This window comes from Camponotus vicinus, unplaced genomic scaffold (assembly GCF_025532165.1).
Source record: "Camponotus vicinus isolate PSW18456_S1 unplaced genomic scaffold, iyCamVici1.0 SCAF_11, whole genome shotgun sequence".
NCBI classification, from domain to species: Eukaryota; Metazoa; Arthropoda; class Insecta; order Hymenoptera; family Formicidae; genus Camponotus; species Camponotus vicinus.
The window spans coordinates 13,021,450-13,043,839 of NW_028141947.1; the positions used below are offsets into that span (position 1 = coordinate 13,021,450).

The window sequence follows — 22,390 nt, forward strand, 5'->3', positions numbered from 1 at the left end:
TAGATTCACAAAATACTAAATTTTGAAAAATACCGTAGCATCAAATCCTTTATTTTAAAATTGAGAGAAAGTGGCACTCTCCTGTTTCATATAATATTATAAAAAATACATAATTAATATATAAATAAATTAAAATTATACATATAATAATAAATATACATTATATATTTAAGTTTTCTGAGGTTTTGACAAGGAGAATTTGATATGCTAGTTAAATTTGTGCGTTTGAAAAGCATCGAAATAGATCAAATAATGAAGTTTTTTAATATCATAAAATGTTAATGCTATTATATTTGTATATATGTATATATTGTATTGTGTATTTTCTTCCTTACACACACAAACATACACACATACATACATACATACACACATACACAAAAGCAATATTTTGCATAAAATTCATATAAAATGGCAAATATGAAATATCACAAAAATAGCAGCAGTATTATTATTTTTAATGTTAGAGAAACGCTCAAATTATTATTTTTCATATCATTTCAGCTCTTATCTCATTATACTTTTCGAATACTCCCTAAAACCGAAAAGGGATTGAAATTCGCGAGGAATCAATTAGAAATAATCCAAATAGCAAACTAAACAGCATAACTGGATAAAACAAGCAATAAAAAATTGGAAATAATTCAAGATCTACAAAAGTCGCACGCGTGAACTGATGTTGTCCGCGTACCTTTAAGAATGCACCTTATATGCGTAATGTTGCGAGAGCGCATGTCGTCAAACAGCACAGACACTAAAATGGAAAATGGAGTACTGATAGATATGTACACATATATCTTTATAAAAGAAAACTGCAATGGTTCTATTAATCTAATATACATATATATAATTTTCAAACGTGTAAACAATATTCTCTTAATAAAAAAAATTAATACAAAGTTAAAGTATGATGATTAAAATAAGAAATGATTCTAATTTCGCGAAAGTTATGTTTTCTTTGCATAGCATACCTTTTTCAATTAAACATAAAATGTTTGCTTCGATCAAATGATAAATTGTAGAAAATAAAGAGAGGAAAAGATAGGAATTTTAATAAAAAAATTCTTTTAATATATCAAAATTATTTTTCAGCGCGTAAATTGTTAATATAATAGATGAAAAATATTGTGAAAATTATACAAATTTAGAAATAAAAATTATTGCTTTCTCTACATGTTCCTTGCAGATAATTTACAGTTTTTATCATCTCCGATAAATCTAGTTGGACTTTTTTCGTTTTTCCAATTAATTTTTAATAATTTACACAATGTTATAAAATAATATCATTTATAACTTGCTAATAGTAATATATTAATTGGATAGTTATAGACAATATTATCATTTGTAAGTTGTCTGTTGAATATATGCATAATGAAATGAATTCGAAACTTGGACGATTATTCGAGGAGAAAATAAACGTTGCATCGTCTCACAGGTTAATATAATCCGACAACTCATGCATGATCGTGCAGTGAATTTCAGAGGGATATAAGGGACACGTGCCCTCGTGTCTCGGGGCTTCGTTAAAGTGGTTTAAACTATCGCTTTGCTTCAAAAGCTCGGTGATACATCTCTCTATCTTATGTCTATCCAATATTAATGCAAGAGATGTAAGCGACCCATTGCCGTTATCGTATCTATATTTCGCTATTTAATAATATGACCTCCTTTAACGTAATATATTACATTATATATATATATATATATATATATATATATATATATATATATATATATCACATGTATTACAATTTAATCAGAAATTATTTATTATATAACATAAATAACATATTGAAAATTTTGTCAAAATTCCAAAAATTAAACATTTCAAGAAAATCTTTAATATGTATTATATTACATATTAAAGATTTTCTTGAAACGTTTAATTTTTGGAATTTTGACAAAATTTTCAATATATTATTTATGTTATATAATAAATAATTTCTGATTAAATCCGACAATAGCAAAATTAGAAAGTAATAATTTAATAATTCATGTACAATTATAAAAGTTAAGTATGATAGACGGTATTGAAGAGAAATATATATAATTGTGTCAGAATCAAAAGTAGAATACCTTGAATTATAGCTCTAGTTTCTCTCTCCAAAAGTGAATGCAATTAAATACGAGCCCCAGTTTTCAAAAGTGAATGCAATTAAGTACGATCGTATCGTTTTCTAACATAAATCACAAACGAAGTCGCTAATTACAATACTGCTTTAACGCTCTTAGTTCGAACAAAATGTCAATTGTATTCTTGACATAATTCGAGAAATTTTCACGTAATATTAAAAAGTCAATTAAAATGAATGACGTAATGTATAATAAAAGCGAGTACATGATACGCGTGTTGGGTTTAAAAAAATTTTAATAGAGATAAAAAAAACTGCGCTTCAACAAGAAGCGATAAATTGTAACAGATAACAGTAAACTCGCTGCAGGACCCATGAGAACAATTTGCATCGCAAAGGATTCGCCATCTTACATATTCATGTGCTTACTGTATTAATAGTTTCCACTATTCCTAAAGTTCTAACTGTCCCGTTTAACACACCACCGTCATCCATTATTCAAATATAATAAATGACGCACGATATACAAGCACAATTACAACAATTCAATCATGACAAGTGTCACCATATAATTAGGAGAAGGCGCGATGAATAAGAGAATTAAGAAACAGAAGGCATGCACACGTGCATGCCAACTTTTCGAAAAGTTCATCGCTACCCTAAAGAACTTGGTGTGAAAAACGAGGGTATTGTCTGCGTTCCCTCAATGACTTTCAACGAACTTATTATGAGAGCATTTCGCCCTCATCGACCCCTATGCACTTCGACCTCCGCACCAAAGTCTTAAAGTATACCTTTTTGCCTGCATGCAAATTACAAGTATAGGGATCAATCGAAAAAAATTTGAAAAGGACACACACACACACACATATACAATTCTTCCGATGAAATTTTATCTAATTCCATTCTAAAGATAATCCGACAAATGCGTCGATGTAGCTTCAATTAATTCTCGATTTCGTTTACATCAAAGAAAAAAATTCGTAATCCTATTGAAACTCGATTGAAAAGAGCAAAAATTTGCGCCTTTCCTAATTAATTATTAAACTTCTGTGTGTTTTTTGTTAAAGTTTTAAATTAATCCTGAAAAATGATTCTTTCATATTTTATATTTCATTTTTACGCACTGACAAAAAGCTTATAAATATAGTCTTGTATATAGTGTTGTTAGCCAGTTCGAGTATCGATATGTCATTCCAATATATCCGATAATATGTCTGATAACTTTCTAGTAAAGAAATCAGTGATATTCAATAACTAAATTTTCTTAGTAAAACGATAAATTACCTTAGAATAACCGTAACGCGAAACCAGTGAGCGATATATCACCTCGCTAGATATCTCTATGAGAGAATTATTGGAAGAATAATATATGCAGTATCGTGACACCTGCAATGAGTTATCGGTACACCTGAGTCTTCCAACAATCTCTACCGTAGCAAACGCACATGCACATGTTACGTTAACTAGTATAGATTATGCAGTCATATACATACATATATGCAAAACTGACGAGCGCATATTCATGGAAAAGTTATAAAGTTGCCAGCAACGCATTGTTTACGAGATCATTGAAATTTCACGATATCAGTGAAAGATTTGAGAAACTAATGGAAAGTTATTTCTCTTCTCATTAATAAATTGTTGAAGTTCCAAACTGCACTTTGTCTTGAATTCATAAATAGAACGCAAGCACTCTTCAAAGTCAGTCTGGAAAAGTCCGGATTAAAACTCACGTCATCGTTATTATTTGATAAAACATTTCTCAAATTGAGAAAAATTATACATTATTTCTAATAATGTTCCCGTTTATTAATTCGACCGATAAAACATGTACTTTACTTAATTTATAATAGGAATTGAGTTAATATAGGGGAACATTCTTCAACATAAATAGTAGAGATGAAACGTTTATTAAATCTTAGGTAGATTTTCCTCTCCCTCTCTCTCTTTCTCCCTCTTATTCTCTTATTCCACGACGCTTAATGCATCACTATTAAATTGTGATGGATAGTTAAATGCATTCAAATGATTCTTATAACTTGATAAAATAGGCAATGAGGTTAAAATTTCATCCTCTGAAATATAAGATTTCTACATTATATAAATCCGTTATATAATAATTATAATAATAAATATGAAATCTATTTTATCAAGTATATGTATATTCTCACTTCAATATTAATAATACAAATTCTGTAAGTAAAATTATTCATTAATTGGTTTCTATTTAATAACTCTTTAAATGCAAAGATATTGAAATTGCAAACTATATCTAATAAAAACTACTACCCGTATTATTCGTCGCAATTACATGACAACTACGTGATCAGTTCGCTTTTACTAGAGTTTGAACCATCTTCTTAATCTATAACGACGATGTTAAACACTGTCGAAAATGCTAACATTACAGACAAATCGAAACGCGGATCATCGCGACAACACATGCCACGCCGAATAACGCTCAACTCCCTGTAAACTTCGTTAACTTGACTTCTCCAAAGATTTCTACGGAGCCTTGCAAGTGGATTATGTTCAAACGCGGTCCGACGAAGTTAGCTGAAAGTTACACGCTTTATTCATTGTTGTTCCTCACGGTAGTTTGAAGCCGCGCGGTATCTCGATCTCGAAACAAATAAAGATAGAGTTGCTCAGCTAACGAAAGGTAGCTAGTTACACGGGAGCGAGTTTACGAATTTAATCCGTCTGAATTTAATAAGCTGGAGCGCGAAAATGCTTCAATTCATTGCCAGATCTCAGGAAGAGAATATACAGTGCTTGTTATAAATATAATTTAAAAAAAAATATTTTTTTTATTTATTGATACCTTTATATTAATTTAAATTTCGATTATATAAAAAAAATACAATTATATTTCGTTCTATATCAATTATAAAATGTATAAAATTTTTCAATAAATGTTAATACGCGTATGCTATCAGAAACTTTCCCTCACAATATGACATCACTGTATAAGTACTCTTCCCGTCTTCTCATGAAAGTTAAATAAAAATTACAAAGCACTGAAAGCTTTACAATCTTATTCGTACACCAATGAGAGATCAAAAAAGCCGAAAACTTTTAGCGTTAAAATTCAAACGCGCTCTGGCGAGTTTTTTCGGTTTACTTGCTGCCGTGGGGAAAATTTCAACTAAACTCTCGGGAGAGATTTTGCGGTAACGATCGAGCAAAGTCCTGCATACATAATTATATACTATTAAATACGTTACAGAAATTTCCCAAAATAATTGCTAAAGATAAATTAACAGAAATATCAAAATATAAATATAAATGTAGTAAGAACGTCAAAATGAGCAAAGTCCTGCATACATAATTATATACTATTAAATACGTTACAGAAATTCCCCAAAATAATTGCTAAAGATAAATTAACAGAAATATCAAAATATAAATATAAATGTAGTAAGAACGTCAAAATGAGCAAAGTCCTGCATACATAATTATATACTATTAAATACGTTACAGAAATTCCCCAAAATAATACTCTGCTAAAGATAAATTAACAGAAATATCAAAATATAAATATAAATGTAGTAAAAACGTCAAAATTATTTTTCGTAAAAAGCCAGAAATTTATATGGAAAAGAATAAATCGCGTTTAATAAGCATTTATAAAAGACAACATGTAGCAAGAAATACAAATATATGACAATTAATGAGAGATAACTAAAATCCAATACAATATATAATACTGAATAATTCATCATTAAATTTCAATCATGGTAATATTAGCTTTAATCATCGAAACATTACAAAGGGATTATAAACCGCATGTGTAATTATCTACTTCCGATCAATATACTAAATTGCATACAGAAATATACAGCAATAGTAATTCATTCGTTCAAACGCTCGCTTTCCTCGTGCATAATCTATGTAAACAAAAGACAAAAGATAGTATACAAAGTTCCTCGGCAACTATCTTGTACACTACGTAGCCTTCGCCTTTTTCTTCTTTCCCTTCAAGATACAATAGATGATTTTACAGACGCATTTAACCATAATTCCTAACCGCTTCGGTCTGATAGTGTTGCAAGAGGCGATAAGAATAACGAAAACACACTACAGGAAAGAGCGAAGAATAATAGAACCGGAAAGATACGATGAATCGAAGAAGGTAAGGAAGAGACAACGGGAATACCAGACGGCAAAACGCCGGCAGTAGAAAACATTACACGAAATGGAATTTCCGATAAACTTCGGAGTCATCGGCTTGAAGTCGCCGTCGTTTTCGATCGCGCACGAACCACCCCGCTTCCATTACCTGGTGCTGCAGACACAGTTTCCTTTCTTCCGCTGTTGCGGGCGAAGCAAAGGGAAACGTGACGAAGGGCGAAAAAAACGAAGGGGAAGAGGAGGGAAAGAGGGAGTTGGAAGGCGCGGAAAATCGCGGCCTCTCGGAATGAGAAACTGCGAGACACGGATACGTGAGACGAGTGTAAAGCGGTTGCGTTTTCAAGCCCTTACGCGAGATTTCGCCCGCGAGTCGCTTTATAACTCGGCGTTCGCCCGCACTCGAGACGCACCTCGCCTTACATCCTGAGGGAGTGACACGAGAGGGAACAATGTCCTTATTGTGCGCAAGGAAAACCGACCAACGCGCATACAACACATAATGCATGTACGCACTCTCGGTTCTTATCTCTACATGAGATACACTCGCGTCAATAAAGGATCGCCTTCGCGCGAAACAAACGTCTTCGTCTTCGTCTTCATAGAGCGTCTTCCAGCGACAATCGTGAGAAAGAGAATTTACATGCATAATTCTAACTCTTGTGCGTGAGAAACAAGATGGTGAGAGAAATATTCTATGTGTGAAAAAAAAATTTACAAGCGCGATGCGTTTTCATTTTTTGAGATTTCTTTCGCATGACAGTTGTGTTCATGAAACGTATATTCCTATTTCTTTACGACGCGTCTCGAAGGAGAGAAGATAATAACCTTGCGTACGTAGAAGAATTCAGATGTTCAGCGGATTTTGCCCTTTTCATCTCGCAACGAAGTGTGCATAATATAAACCGATCGTAATACAGAAAATCCTTTTGCAGCTCTCTTTTAGTGACGTTTCTCTAAATTATCTCTTTTACACATGATACATTCGCCGAATATTATACTTTTATATCTATTTTTTATAGAGATAAAAGTATAATATCGTGAAAACCGCATTAAAGTTTGTTACAAGCAACACGGATAATCTAATCTAACTTTTGATTTTTTAACTACTTTTGTTCTCTCTTTTGTATTCTATATATATCCTGACCTAATAAATTCTATTTCTCGCTTGTCGTGTATTATTAGAAAATTCGTTTTTGAAATTTTCGAACACTTATATCGTTAAAAACTTCTGCCTCTCTGTTCGCCCTGCATAATTTTTTTCTCCGTGAAACGAAACGAGGAGAGAACCGCGACTTTAGAGAATAAATGGCGTATAATAAAGAGATGTCTCGACGGAATTAAAGTTAGTCGTATACGCGTCCACGTGACCATCCTCCAACTCTAGACACCAAAAACTTTTGCAATATTCCCCGCGAAATTTCATTATGAATACATGTATACTAGAACACAATGCATACGTAGCTCATTACTACTAATGCACCACACGGATCCATATTCTCTCGTTGCGAGCATATGGCGACTATTAAATGTACAGGAACGCAGAGTGTATGATAAACTATATAAAGGAATAAAAAAGAAAAATATCGTTTCTAAAAATCACTTCTAAAAATAAGTAAAATAATATTGAAAATTTGAAAACCGTGCAATGCAAATAAATACATATGCATGTTAGTGTCATCTTTATTTAAAAGACGAGATCGCATCCGATATTAACGCGACAGTCTTCTACCGTTAAATTACTTCCGTACAGATGACTGAGACTAGCTTTTTCCTAACAAGCTGTCTTCTGCAAACTTTCTCCTTATTGCGAGAATAACTCATTGACGCTGCCTAAACCGTCGCAGCTATATTTCAATCTTTTTACTCGGCGCATTCAATTAACTCGGGTATAAATTTCAGCGTTACACACGATATATATCCGAGCATTACCAACCCTTTTACCAACCCTTTGCCTTTAATAAAATGCTCAGTTATTCTTTAATAATAGTAAATCACTCTTTCTACAGCGTTAACATTCCTGTAATGTGAAAATCCGTACCACGACGAGGCGCGCTTATTTTTTTCGGAGATGATTGATCGATACAGCACTGGTGCCGCGCCATTCGCCGGAATTGCCGTGTAATTCCTGCAAATTGTTTGCAAATTGCGCTCTATTACCGTCCACGGATTAGAAAGGGATAACGATGGCGAGAATTATGACGTACATTTTGCTCTTGAAAACAAGCGCAATTAACAGAAATCGCCTGTTATTTTTAGCGAAATTATACGAATTAAATTTATTAGGCTAACATCAGAATTTATGTAAATATTTTTTCAATAATAAACATATGATCCAACAAAAATACAGCTATTTAGATATCTTTTCATGAAATATTACTGAGACGAAATTTTTTAAAATCTGGTGTAAATTAAAAGAGTATTAAAATTCATGTTAAAAACTCGTGAATTAATTTGATATTCGAGTACGTATGAAAAAGTATATTAATTCATCAAAACTTTATCGTACGAAAAATATAAAAAAATATACTATTATGTATTAAAATTACAACATTGTAAATATAAATGTACATATGGTGTTGCGCGCAATTTCAATGATCAACAATGCATATTACATATGTTATAATTATTCGCAATATAAAAATTTCTTTTACAAATCTTCCTTAAAATAATATGCTTTAAACTGATGTTATATATTCCTTGTTATTTTAAGATGATCATGTTATATCAAAATACAATATACAAATATAGAAGAAAAACAGAAACCAACATTACTTCTCTTGTCATAACAATGAAACTTTCCAATATAAGCTTTGCAATCATAGTGGCATGTTTGGATGACACTACTTTACTATTTCGTTATACAAAGATCGACATGTGTAAAATCTTCTTCTTTCTTGACATTAAAAATAAACTTGAAATAAGAGTACATCGTTTATGTTTCTTATAGGAGCTACTTTCAAGATTACTATTAAATCTGACAATTAAGGATTCATTAAGTTTCTCGAAATTATGTTTAACACTTTGAAGAAATTTCACACATGTAAAGCACGCAAAAAATATTAATAAATACCCGCTTATACAAGGTGTTCTAAAAAGGTATGTCAAAAATTTAAGGAGATATTCCTTACACCTGAAGGATGAAAAAATATTATATGGACATAGGTGCGGAAATGCTTATTTCAGGAGTTATATTGAAAATACTGTTAGCTGTATTACTTACACAAGGAAAAATTTAGGATTAATTATTGTAGACGACAATCGTTTAATTAGGCTTATTTACATTTGGTTTTAATGTGACCTTGAGTATGTTACAATAAATGTTGAAAATGTTCATCATTTTCTTGAATACAAGCAGTGACACGTCAACGCATCGATTCACGGACACGTTCAAAAATGCCCTTACAATAAAACCAAATGTAAATAAGCCTAATTAAACGATTGTCGTCTACAATAATAAATCCTAAATTTTTCCTTGTGTAAGTAATACAGCTAACAGTATTTTCAACACAACTCCTGAAATGAGCATTTCCACACCTATGTCCATATAACATTTTTTCATCCTTCCCAGGTGTGAGGAATATCTCCTTAAATTTTTGACATACCTTTTTAGAACACCCTGTATATCATGCATTATCATATGCTTTGACGTCACCATTCATTTTTCTCGATATTCCTAATGCTTTATGTAAGGAGTTTGCAGAACAGCGTGTCGAGATGGTATTAAATCGATCTCGCTGTTGAGCTCAACTGCATCCAATGGAGATTCGCTGAAACAGGATGTCGACAGATTTCACGAAAATCAGAGGCGACTCGCAGCAATGCTTCAGCTGGCGCGTAACCCTGGGAACTTTCAGTTGGTTTTAATGCGATTAAGCCGTGGAGAAGGGGCCACGAGGTAAATCAACTCTCTCGCAGTTCTCTATACGAATATCCCGAGACAGAGTCCGAAGAAGGACCGGAATATATAATTTCAACTCCGCAAAAGCCGGCGCTATGTGCACAAACTCACGGAATTAAGATCAAAGAAGATCACCGGGATATTTTTCAGGACTTGAAATACACGAGTTTCGAACTCAAAGATTAATAATCATTCGTCGTTTACAACTTTCTCGTCCTGAAGTTATTATCAAAAGGAGAAAAAACGAATTAACAACGACGTTGTCGGAAACAAGAACGAACATTAGCAGCGACGAACGGTTAATTACGTACTTGTATAGCCCACTCTGAAGCTGTCTTTCCTCCGCTGTCCGACAACAGTGTGCGAGCACTGTTTCGCGACTCTGTAACTGCAAAAGTTCGAACGGTTGATGTTGCAAAGAGTTTAAAACTAATTAAAGCCGCGTCATCTGACTTTATGAAGAATCCTGTGCTTCGTTGCGTGACTACGCGAAAAACTTCTTAATTTTGAATGATATTAATGACGCCTATCCGTCCATATTTAATCTACGTTGACAATAAAACTGAATAAATTTGATTTAAGGCAGAATAGAAGTTATCGATTACATAATGGTCTGCCCAGCCTTGGAACGAACCCTTCCAATTGAAAGAATTTTTAATTAAACTTAGATAGCCGACAAATATGATATTTCCTATCTGCATTTAGAATGACGGAATTTTCAATTACGGTGGAACGTCGTTAGAAATAATATTCATCATGTTAAAAGTGGATCGAATATATCTCAGTTAAACTCTATCGGGAATGAAAATAATATCTTACATATATAAATGGAAAAAATATTATGAATCTCAATAACGTTATTGAAATTAATATTTTTTATGTTTTTATGTTTACGTGAAAATAAAAATTAAAAATTCGATGCAAAATATAATATCGAATCTTCAATTATATATCATTCTGTCAAAACATAATTCAAAGATCGGATTCAATTCTAGATCATTACTTAGGCTAAGCATCTCTGAGTGTATCTCTTGATTGGAAATGGTAGAAAGTGTCACGATTGGAAAATGTTCGTCTGGATGAAAGATAAGAACGGATAAAGAAGACGTGATTCAAAGTCGGACACTATTGCTAAAAAGCGGCGCTCTTTTCTAGCCTTGATCCTTCGTTAAATCCGCTCATATATCCGCTCGCGTCGCATCGATATAGACACGTAGAGCCACGTGATTTTTAGTTTCAAGGTAGGGCGACCGTGAACGATATTCACCGACATGACCACGACGTCTCCTACGAATTTCTGTTCGTTTTCTGAATCGCGGATGAAACGATACGGAGCGAGTGGACGATACGGGTATCGAGCATCGAAATTGGGTGGCCTATGGAATGATTAGTTGCTAGAGTTAAAGGAAGAGCGAAAAAAAGGGAGAGAGAGAGAGAAAGAGAAAGATGAAGAAGGAGAGATAAAGGAAAAGGATGAAAGAGTAACAGAAATGGAGAATAAAGGGTGGCCGAGAGAGAAAACGATATTTCACGATCGCGTGCTCGTGTGCTCGTGTGCCCGGAGATAATTTTCGCATGTCGAGCGGCGATTCCGCGGTTCTGCCGCTTCGATATCTATTGCAACGCCGAGATTGCGCATTGCGCAGTTTGTCTTCTTTATTGGTCGATGCATGTGTTATGCGTCGCACGCAATTCCGGCCGACAAACGTTCTAATGAGAGAGATCAGCAATAATCATTCCTTATTTGAAATACCTGAATATATCGCTAGAGTACAAAAAAAATACGGGAATATTATATCGGATAAAACGAAAGAATAACGTTTATTCGTCACCTATGTAAAATAATCGCCATTCGGACCGTGAATTATTACACTTCCGATGGTGTACATTAATGAAATTTTCTACATTTCCTATCTCGACAAATGTAGTCTGGTGCAACCTTTATAAAAGATTCGTAACATGAATTTTGCATTTATTTCTACGGTATCATTTTCAAGATAAAAGATATACACTTTACGTAATGTGTGTTACATTCGAGTTGGCTTCCGCTTTATACGTGAAAAGCGAAAATTACAACTTGATCCTACAAATGCATGTATCACTGCCCTAGGTAAAATAAGCCACGACATAAAGCTTCGCGAATGAAAACGCGGATAATAAGTTGTTTGTGCAATGTACTACTAGTACGTCGGATTACCGGTATAAGACTCTTTCCTCTCATTGCTCTTGCTTAACAAACGTATTCCGTTTTTCGTTTGAAAACTATACTCGTTTACGAAGAAAAGCTCTGGAGCTTTAGAAAAACTAAATCAAAGAGTATATAACTCTATCTTTCTTTTCATAATATAAACATGTCATTTCATAATAAAAATGTCACATTAAATTTACCTTGCGTATACATGTAGATATAATATTATTTATATAATGAGTTGATATATTAAAAAACGTGAATTGATATAATATTATTTATATAATGAGTTGATATATTAAAAAACGTGAATTTGATGGACAGATATGTACCTCAAAAAATGGATAATATATAAAGCGAGAAATATAAAATAATTCATGTTATTTAATATTTTACACATATGTAATTTCACGAAAAATATCATCTAGAATAAAGTTATGTCTTTTTAAAAAAAAAATCTGGAAACTTTTCATTCCATAATATGTAACGAGTAATAACCGCGCGAATTAAATGTAACTTATGATATAATAAAGATTAAAAAGAATAAACATAAAAATAAGAATGACACTAAGTGATTCTATTGATTACGGTGAGAGAAAAAATATTCCTAACAGCAAGATAGCCGCTTTAGGTTAAAAAAACGAGAGACAAATGACTGAGAAAACGAGCAAAACGTCAGATCAGATCACCATTTTAATTGGCTCTCTTCACCCTGCCAGCCCTATGGTTCTTCTAAAACTACATTTGCACGGAAAGCGGATACTTTCCATGCTAATCGATGTGATGTTAAGTAGCTTCTTTGCATCTCACTATCCCATCCTTTGTTACTTCCGCTCAACTTAGGTAACTTAACATTAAAAACTGCCACAACGAAATCAACGTTCAATTCTGAATTAGCAGACAAAAATTTAACGATACACAATATGATGTGAATGCCAAATGAAATTAAGCATAAAAGATATGACAGATTACAAACTTATTGCTATTTTATTCATAGATGTTTTTAATTTATATAAATGAAAAAAAAATCACAAACACATATAAATAAAACAACGCCATATGAAGAAGAGAAAAGAAATATATTCCATTTGTAAGCGAGATTTCAATTTTACTATAAAGTATGACACATTGTTCAGGAAAGTGCTGTAACAACGCTTTTATTACTCAAAAACCTCGCGGCGTTGAAAAAGCGCTGTCATTCAAATTGCTTGCTATTAGCAAAGAGCATTTATGAAATATGTAGTCTATGAATTTTTATTTTTTATCTATTAAAGTTGTAAAATTTGTATTTTACTATTACAGGCTTCACATTTTTTTTTTCCTTAACCCGCAACGTGGTACGTTTAATAAAATCTTTATTGCCCTCCCTCCCATTCCTCCCAAAAAATGCGCTCGTTATATATTATTGCTTTATGTTCGACATCGTGGATGACTTACCGTCCACGTGAAAGTTCCTCACCAGTTTTATCGTAATCTATCTAAACTTTCCGCCCTTTTCTTCTCTCAGACAGACGACCTGGACGTGACGTGAAAACAGTGAGTAGCTTACGTATACAGACGCGGCCGCGCGTATCTGTCGAGGAGAAGGTTGACCGTTGCGACCGGCGAATAACCTTTTGTCCCTCTCAAGAAGGAAAGTCATGCGATTTTTCTCCCTGGCCGTCGTTAACGAGGTTCCAATTTTCAAAGGCGTGTCTGTCGGATTACCATCTATTCCCACGACCAATTTTCAATTAACCACGCGCGTCAGAAATTTGTGAAATGCTGAGATACGACAAGAATATAGGTAAAAGTCAAAAGCGTCCGAAAATAAATTTGACACTGACATTTTTTTCAATGGGCAGCAATACATTTTTGCGCAATTAATTCTGAAACCACGTGCTTTCGTATCTCGATGCTTTTTATTAATAATAATAATTATAAAAAACGGCTACTAAAAGATTACTATGGGAGAGAAAACGTCAATTACATATAATTAAAAAAATATAATTTGAACTAGCTATATGTCAATTTGATATCTGAATTATCAAGCTATAATCGTGAAATATGACAGAGCAACGGGGATGTTTGAAAGACATTAAAAGAACAAGATATAGTGCGAAAACATAAATGTTTTTGTCCCGATGTTTGCCCTCTCGTTACTACATCTGACAGTGATGAAGTCAATCTACCGAAGAAGGCAAAGACACACATTGGGCTGGCTTTACACGCAACCGTAACAACGAGTTATAACGTTCGCACCCCTCGATGCAGTGCATAGACACGCGCTACTTTTCACTCCAGTGCAGCTCATTCAACCCTTTGGTTGGGGACGTAAATTTTTGTCATGGCATCTATCCCGAGTACGCATGCAAAAACGTCATTCATTCTAAAACTCATTCTTCCAAGCTGTCTGAATGCAAATGTTCATAACATTGAGTTTCGCTCTGGAAGCAACAAAAAATCTGATAAAATATGCAGATATCAACGATATCAGGAATATTTAAAAAATTTTGTTTCACATATAAATACATACTAGTTAGATAAGAAAATAATAACTAAATTAAATTTTTAATCATATTTTTTTCCAAACTTTTATATATGTGTAGTAGAAAGAGTAAATTTCCAGAATTTCAGTTTAGTTAATTGTCACACGCAAAAAAATCTTTAATTTTAAAATATTTATAAAATATCTATTTATTAATTTGTCCTCTCACTATAAATTAAATTTTTCTAAAAAACGCGAAAAAATATGCGCCGCGCTGATCTTCTATAGATAATATTCAATCTCACATTAATATTTAAAAAATATATATGAATAAAAAGCAGAAAATTAAATATTTCAGAAATTCATGCTTATATATATATATATATATATATAAGCATGAATTTCTGAAATATTTAATTTTCTATATATATTCTATATATCTATATATTCTATATATATTTCTATATATATATATATATATATATATATATATATATTAATTAACATATTATACTATGCTGTTTCATAATTCTAATTTCAATCTTTGCTTTTAGTAGCAAAAGATAAGAATTTTTTAATAAGAAATAATAATTAAGCATAAATGCTTTTTTACGCGTAAAAGAGACTTTATAGATAAAGAATAGTAATAATGCAAATTTTAATGATGATAATGCAGTAATAATTTTAAAGTCGATTACGCGTATTTCAAATGTCAATTAATCAATTTTATTCCGTAACTTTAAACTTATTGTCAGAGTTTGTTCATACCGCATGTTACAAATTCCCATCAGATAATGAACTTTCACATTATATAACTAGCACGGAATATTATCTCATGGTAGCTTCGGTATTTTAACGATTTCATTTCGTTGCTGAAAACTGTGTAATTTCTGTAATTGTCAAGAGATTCACAAAAAAACTGTTGCAATGTAGGTAAAAGGAATTTTTACAATGTTTGTTCAGAGAATGAAGATCTCCTATTAATATATGAGACGATTTTGCGATACGACCAGGAAAATATTGCACCCAGAGAGAAAACTGAGGAAATATATCACGTAGATACATATGTAGCCTGTGAACTATATTTAAAACATGACGTGATGCGCATGTGTCTACAATTCTCTTTGACAGTAACAACTCTCAGTTATACTCGACTAATATATAGCGAAATTACGTTGTAAAGCTACGGGTCGTCGGATCAAAGGGCAGCGTAGAGATTTCTATGAGATTTAGAAGGGGTTCGGGAAATTCGTAAATGAAGGTTGCCTGATGCAGACATGCTTGCGGTAAGATCAATCGTTCGCAATCACTCTAATCGGAGCAGCACACGAATAACGGAGTAAATAATTAATTGTCTTGCCATCATTTACTGCACATATTTAAATAAAAGAAAATTGCGATCAATATAAATAAATTATAATCAATAAATCGACATTTCAATCGTTATTTTGAATTTAACAAATTTTTTAAATTCTTTCTCTCTTTAATATTAAATATAATGTGACTAGTTATGATAATGATAACATAAAGAAATTATGAGCAAAGTAATATAGGGTGCAAATTAATGTCATGTACAATCTACGCAGAGTCGATTAAAATACGTCAAATTCTTATCAAAGCAATTCTTATTAAAATTTGCTTCAACTTTTTAATATATCACGGTAAATAGTATGATCGGGCTCTTTGCGACTTTAATTTAATATTCTTTTGCCATCAGATCGTAGATGGACCTACCCTGATGAGGGCTGTAGTCAGACCGCCGGCGACCGCGATTGTCCGGCGATCCTAGGGGATGACCTTCCGGCAAGGGTGAAACCACCTCTGACGAACTGCGTCTTGATACAGCGCCAGACGAATGTTCGGAATCTCTGCGATGTCTAATCACGTGTGGCGAGTCCTGGGGGCTGCCGTGACCAGAACTCATCGGAGTTCTCAACGGAGAACCGTGAAATGAATACGGAGAGCCCGGTGGTAATATCTTCTCGGTCCCTTTGAGTGAATATCCACGTGACAGATCGTACGACACGAATAACGAATTGGATCAGTGGAGGCTGCACGAATAAATCGCGAAAAAAAAAGCGCAAAAATCGCCTATATATTTGTATTCCTTTAATACAAATATTTGGCGAAATAATCGATATATTGGAAATATACATATATTTCAATCTTGATTTGAAAATACCGTGCGAAAGAAATTCTTTGCTTCATTGAAAGAGAGTTGCCATATTAATATTCTTTTCTAATAAATTTTTACGATAAATTTTTTTTTATTTTTATATAATTGAATTTATAAAACTCTTTTCGATATATGATAAATATTATATTCGCGGAACGATTATTTTGCACGTAAATATTTAAAAAATCACGTCTACATGAAACAGTTTACCTTCCTTCATAGAAATTGTTACAACAATCGAATGCAGAGTATATACCGAATATATCATTCATAAAAAAAAACATGTCAATGTGTATAATATTTGAATATATCGATAAGACAAGCATGAGTTACTGGGTTTATTACAATTTAAAACAAAGCTTGTGCCAACAAACACGATATATGCATATCCTATCGATTAGATTTACATTTTAATTCGAAATAAATCATCGATGACGAGCGGGAAAGTGATACGATTAGAGGATAACGTTTCCAGAAACAAGTTTCCAATTCTGATCGCAGCAGACATCGCGCTCTCGTCTATCTTTTAATCGCGAACACGTCGAATACGTCATAGCTCATCTATCAACGCGGCCCACTTACACGCTCCAACGATCGTCGCGAGATCAATGAACGTTCAGCTCCTCCACGCGCCTATTCCAATGACACATAATTGATCGAATGCTATCGTTTGGTAACTTCTGTCCAACTCCTGACGCGTATTTTCTACGATTGTGGTTATATGCATTTCGTGTGTCAAGCTGAAACCTATTGTTAAATTTATATGTGCTATACATAAAATTTTATCGATTTTCTTTTATTCTCTGTAATACATAATCGCATATATTTTTCCTGAACCGCAGATAGTGAAAGAATGATGTCATTTCAAGATTGAAATATTAAAAGATTTAATAATATTAAAATTGGAATAATTCCATTATTACGAGAAAAGTCTAATTTCCCTGTAATCATCAAAATATTCTATATTCTCAGAATTTTATGCAAAAAAAGAGAATATCGATTTTAGATTAGGCAATGTACATAAACCGAGAAAAAATTCCGATCATAGCCATATATACGGTTCTGTGGACACAATAGTCCATTTAAATAGCGCGTTCATTGTTGAAAAACAGCCTCCATGATCTTTAAAGCACTACGTAACCGTCGTTTACAGCGAGATATTCGATACCTTGGTGAACGTTTGGCGGATGATGAGAAATTCCGGACGCGGCGGCCGCGTGCGTGAGGGGCGGAGGATGAACGAGACTGCCTGGTCCAAGAGGGTTGACGAACCCATGGATTGGATTCCCATGCATGGGACTGGCGTGGATCGAGCGCGATGGTACCATTCCGGGCAAAGGTATCCCTCTCGTTTGTATCTCGTGAGACGAGGAGGAGGAGGAGGACGCAGAAACGGTCGTGCTTGGATGACCCGGAACGGGGCTGCTCCCATGTATGGAACCTCTTCGAGGCTGCGACATAATTGGAATTCGATGACGCCGTCGACGGGTAAAGGTAGCGCAGTAGGCAGGAAAGCTTAATGCTCTCCGGAGATCGACGACATCGAGGCACTCGAATTCACTCGGGCAGATATTTTATGCTCGCCGCTGATATTTTCGATTCTCATCCAATTATCCTCTAATACGTCACTTCGAGGACGAACCATCGGAAAAATATGAAGAATTTGATAAGATGGTAATTTCTCTTTCGGCGATAGTTTTTTCGATTGAATATTCGATTTTGCTCCCAAAAACGTAGGAAGATTACAGGCGGATATATTAATACGTCTAATATTTCTTTTATGTTGATTTTGCTAGAAATTCGTGCAATTTTAACGTTTCATCATTGCATTCAAACAGTGAACTCAATGAAATTCGATTCACATCAAAACACTGTTGTAGATTTTTCGTTACTACAAAGTAAATTCGATATCTCACGTATTATATTTCGAGTCAAGCAAACACTCCGCTCTCTAGCTGAATTTTTTTCCCTTTTACAAATTTCCAATGATTCCTCTGCAAGTTTGCGTTGCCACGATGCAAGGTATTTGTTGTTGATCTCACTTAATATTTTGTAGAGAAACGTAATTTACACTAATATTTATTTACGTTTCCCTTTTAACAATCGGATTAATGTGTCTTCAGCTCCAAAAATTGCATTTGTGACGGTTAATCCCAAAGGCGCCATATTGAAAATGTAATTTGCGGCACATTTGTCGTACACCCTTTAGCAGGAATAATTAATGTCGTTCTGTCTACTAGATAATGGTCCCTCGTGTGATGGGATTTCGCGGACACGGCAGACAAAGATTTATCGTGATATGTTTATTGGACGAAGAACTAGCGTAGTTTTTTACTTCATTCCACGAAAGTCAAATGTAATCAGCTTTATAGGCATGTTTTTACAAAATTATGCAACTTTTTATCAATTTATCAATTTTTGGTACATTTTTATTTATCTCATTTATTATATCTGTATATTTATTAGAAGTCCTCTATATTTATATCGTAAGCAATTCACATAATAATAATTAATATTCTCTCTATGTCACCTTAATCAAGTTCTGAATCCTTAATTAACTCTACGTCTTAACCAATTAGAGCACAAAGTCTCTTCAATCGAAACAATTACATTTGATATGTTACTTCTCACTATTTATGGAACGTAGGGAATACTTTCATCGAAACAAGAAATAAGCGTCGCACAATCAATTTAAAGATTGAATTGTTAATTATACGAATCTTTTATGCACATATAATCATAACAGACCGAGTTATATAAATATGCAAACTTGCATGCAACAGTCAAATTCTATACTGACACGTCAATATTTATCGTTGTCGATTTTTCGAGTGTCAACGATCGCAGTACATCAAATTCGAATCGCACGTGTACGATTTTTGTCAAGTTCAACGCGGAGAATTTGCAGCTAATCCAGAATAATAGTATCCGCAACGATATCTCGATCTTTTTATCACGAGAAACGTTATCATTCGCGATTCTCCAAAATGCAAAACAGCCGTCAATTAGCACCACAATAAGAATTTTCCGTCGGCAAGTTTCCTTCCACCTGTATAGACTTGACCCGACCTTGATACTTAGGACTTGTTGATTTAAGACACTTGTTGGTTTTAGATCGTTATCATGGCCACGACACGTTTAAACATATCTTCTTAGTTTTATCAGTCGTAGAAATAAAGAATTTTTGTTGTCGCAGATATCGATATAAATGTTCGTTAATCTTACATTTATGTGACGCTATAGTTTTATTCCTTATTCAAAACAATTCTGTGCTTTATTAACGATTTCTAATTAAATTCTCTTCGCAGAATAATTCTTTTTAACGAAGTAAAGTCTAAGCAAAAGCAACTCCGGATAATATTATAGAAATATCATCACAGAAATCTTGATAAATAATCTAATATAAAGCCCATCACAGCAAAATATTTTGCGATACGTTTAGAATATGTTTATTTAAATGTGATCTAATAAAGTCATCACATGCATTGATTATATCCTTTAAATGAAATGTTATAATCCATAAAAATGCGATCGATTAAATTCGTAGGATTATCCACAGATGCAGGCTGCGATACACTCGATTTTGCCGAAATAATACACTTTTACGATTGTCACGAGCCACGTGTTAACAGCCGAATCAAAAACGACGGTCAGTCAATGGTTATTTGATGTTTTACAGTTCATTTAATATCGTTACGTGCTTTACAAAGTTTTTATTTTAGAATATGGTAATTTGCTGATAAAGAGCTCTAATTTGATTATAATCAAAAAAACAGTGTCCAAATAAAATCGTCGTTGACACACGTACAGCAATCCACATACACCTACGTAATAATGTATAGTTTCGTATTTAATCAACAAATCATTCGTCCCAGTTTTGTAAGATGAATTCGCACTTTAAATCAAATACACAGTAATTGATCGACGAGAGTAAGTTGTGCACAATCGCATGCGTCACATAGTTAGCATGTAACAGCACGAATCATCAAACGCACACTGTACTTTGAAGTCACCGGACGATTTTGTACGGGTTATCCACAGGTGGACACGACAATCGGTGACTTCGTTAAAGCAACCTCACTTTCACGAGGATTATCACAGACCACGTGCTAACGATCGACGCTCCCCTCCCCGGGAAAAAAAGGCCGGCGCGGATAAAGCGACCGACGTGACAGACGGACTATTTTTCACATACGTACGTCGCAGGCGGCTTGTAACGACGCCTCGTGTTACACAACGATGCTCGATTCACGGGCGCAAAAAAAAGGAGAAAAAGAGAGAAAAAGAGAGCGAGGGACCGCGACAGTTCGCCGGCTCCCGATTAAAAAAGCCGAAATTCAGGCGCGACAAGGCCAGTGGCCAACGCGACGAAGCGAATTACATCCATGGCCGGCGAATCGAGTTTTCCGAAGCGACGTGCAGCGAACGCGCGACCGTATTTTCCGCGAGCACGTTTTCGCCGGCGATTGCGAGAGCCGTCGCGACGCCGGTAGCGTCGGGGTGAGTCGTCCGTGTGCGACAGGGAGCGGCCGCGCGAACACTGAAACCAACCCACGCCACCACCATCAACCCGTCTCTATCCACCCGTCCACCCACCCACTACCACCGTCAACGATGCCGCACCCTCTCCTCCGACGCCGTCGCTTCCACCACCATATCATCGTCACTACCACCACTACCACCACGCTGCCACTGCCAGCACTGTTCCGCGAACCCTCCGATTCTCTACCCTTCAACCGCTATCCATCGCCACCACCAGTACCACCATCTGCAGTTCTCGTGTAGATGGAGAGCTCCCCTCCTCCTCCTGTCTTCGATGCCGCTCTACCCCCCGTGACTACCGCGGCAGGTAGATACTGACGACCGCTACTGCTATCCAACCCCCTCGTTTCCTTCTTCTCTATCCACCTTCGAACTTCGCCATCCCCTATCCAAGTGTTCCTTTCCTTCTCTTTTGCATCTTTCGTTCGAGTGCATGTGTAAGTAGATGCATACGAGGGTAGTTGCGCGGGTTATTTCAGCCGTCATACGCCGCGATGCACAGGCGAGTTAGATGCGCGTAATTATTCGTCGACACTGACAACGACATCAATGATATTTCTATATTAATGAGCAGTTGATAACGAGCACTAATTTCTCTGCAGAGATTGAAGAATTTTATAAAATATCAATATTACGGCATGACAGAAGTTAAAAATAATATAGAATTATATTTATATAAAGACCGAGTTTAATAAATTATTAGCAAATACCTTGTACATATTATATTTTAAATATTTCAATTTTAGTAAAACATTTTATAGCAAATTTCCAGAAGTATACATTATATGAATATTTTGCGTGTTTGTTCAATATTATTTCTAGAAAATAATATTTAAACATGCTCTCATGATGTTATATATTGAATATGAGAAACAGCTAGTTACGCTTTATCCAAACAAATTTGGAAACT

The 22,390-nt window shown here is 34.3% G+C and overlaps 2 protein-coding genes across 9 annotated transcripts in view; both read right to left on the reverse strand.

The window, feature by feature from the left end:
- Nucleotides 1–22,390, reverse strand: part of LOC145961499 (dystrophin, isoforms A/C/F/G/H) — a 425,853-nt gene that overhangs the window by 270,058 nt on the left and 133,405 nt on the right. The window lies entirely within an intron of this gene.
- On the reverse strand, nt 645–22,122 carry LOC145961731 (uncharacterized). The gene is made up of 3 exons (XM_083082186.1): nt 18,107–22,122; nt 16,497–16,751; nt 645–754 (listed from the first exon to the last, which is right to left on the reverse strand). Exons 1-3 carry the CDS (start codon nt 18,396–18,398, stop codon nt 645–647), a joined length of 657 nt encoding a protein of 218 aa, XP_082938312.1. The 5' UTR covers nt 18,399–22,122.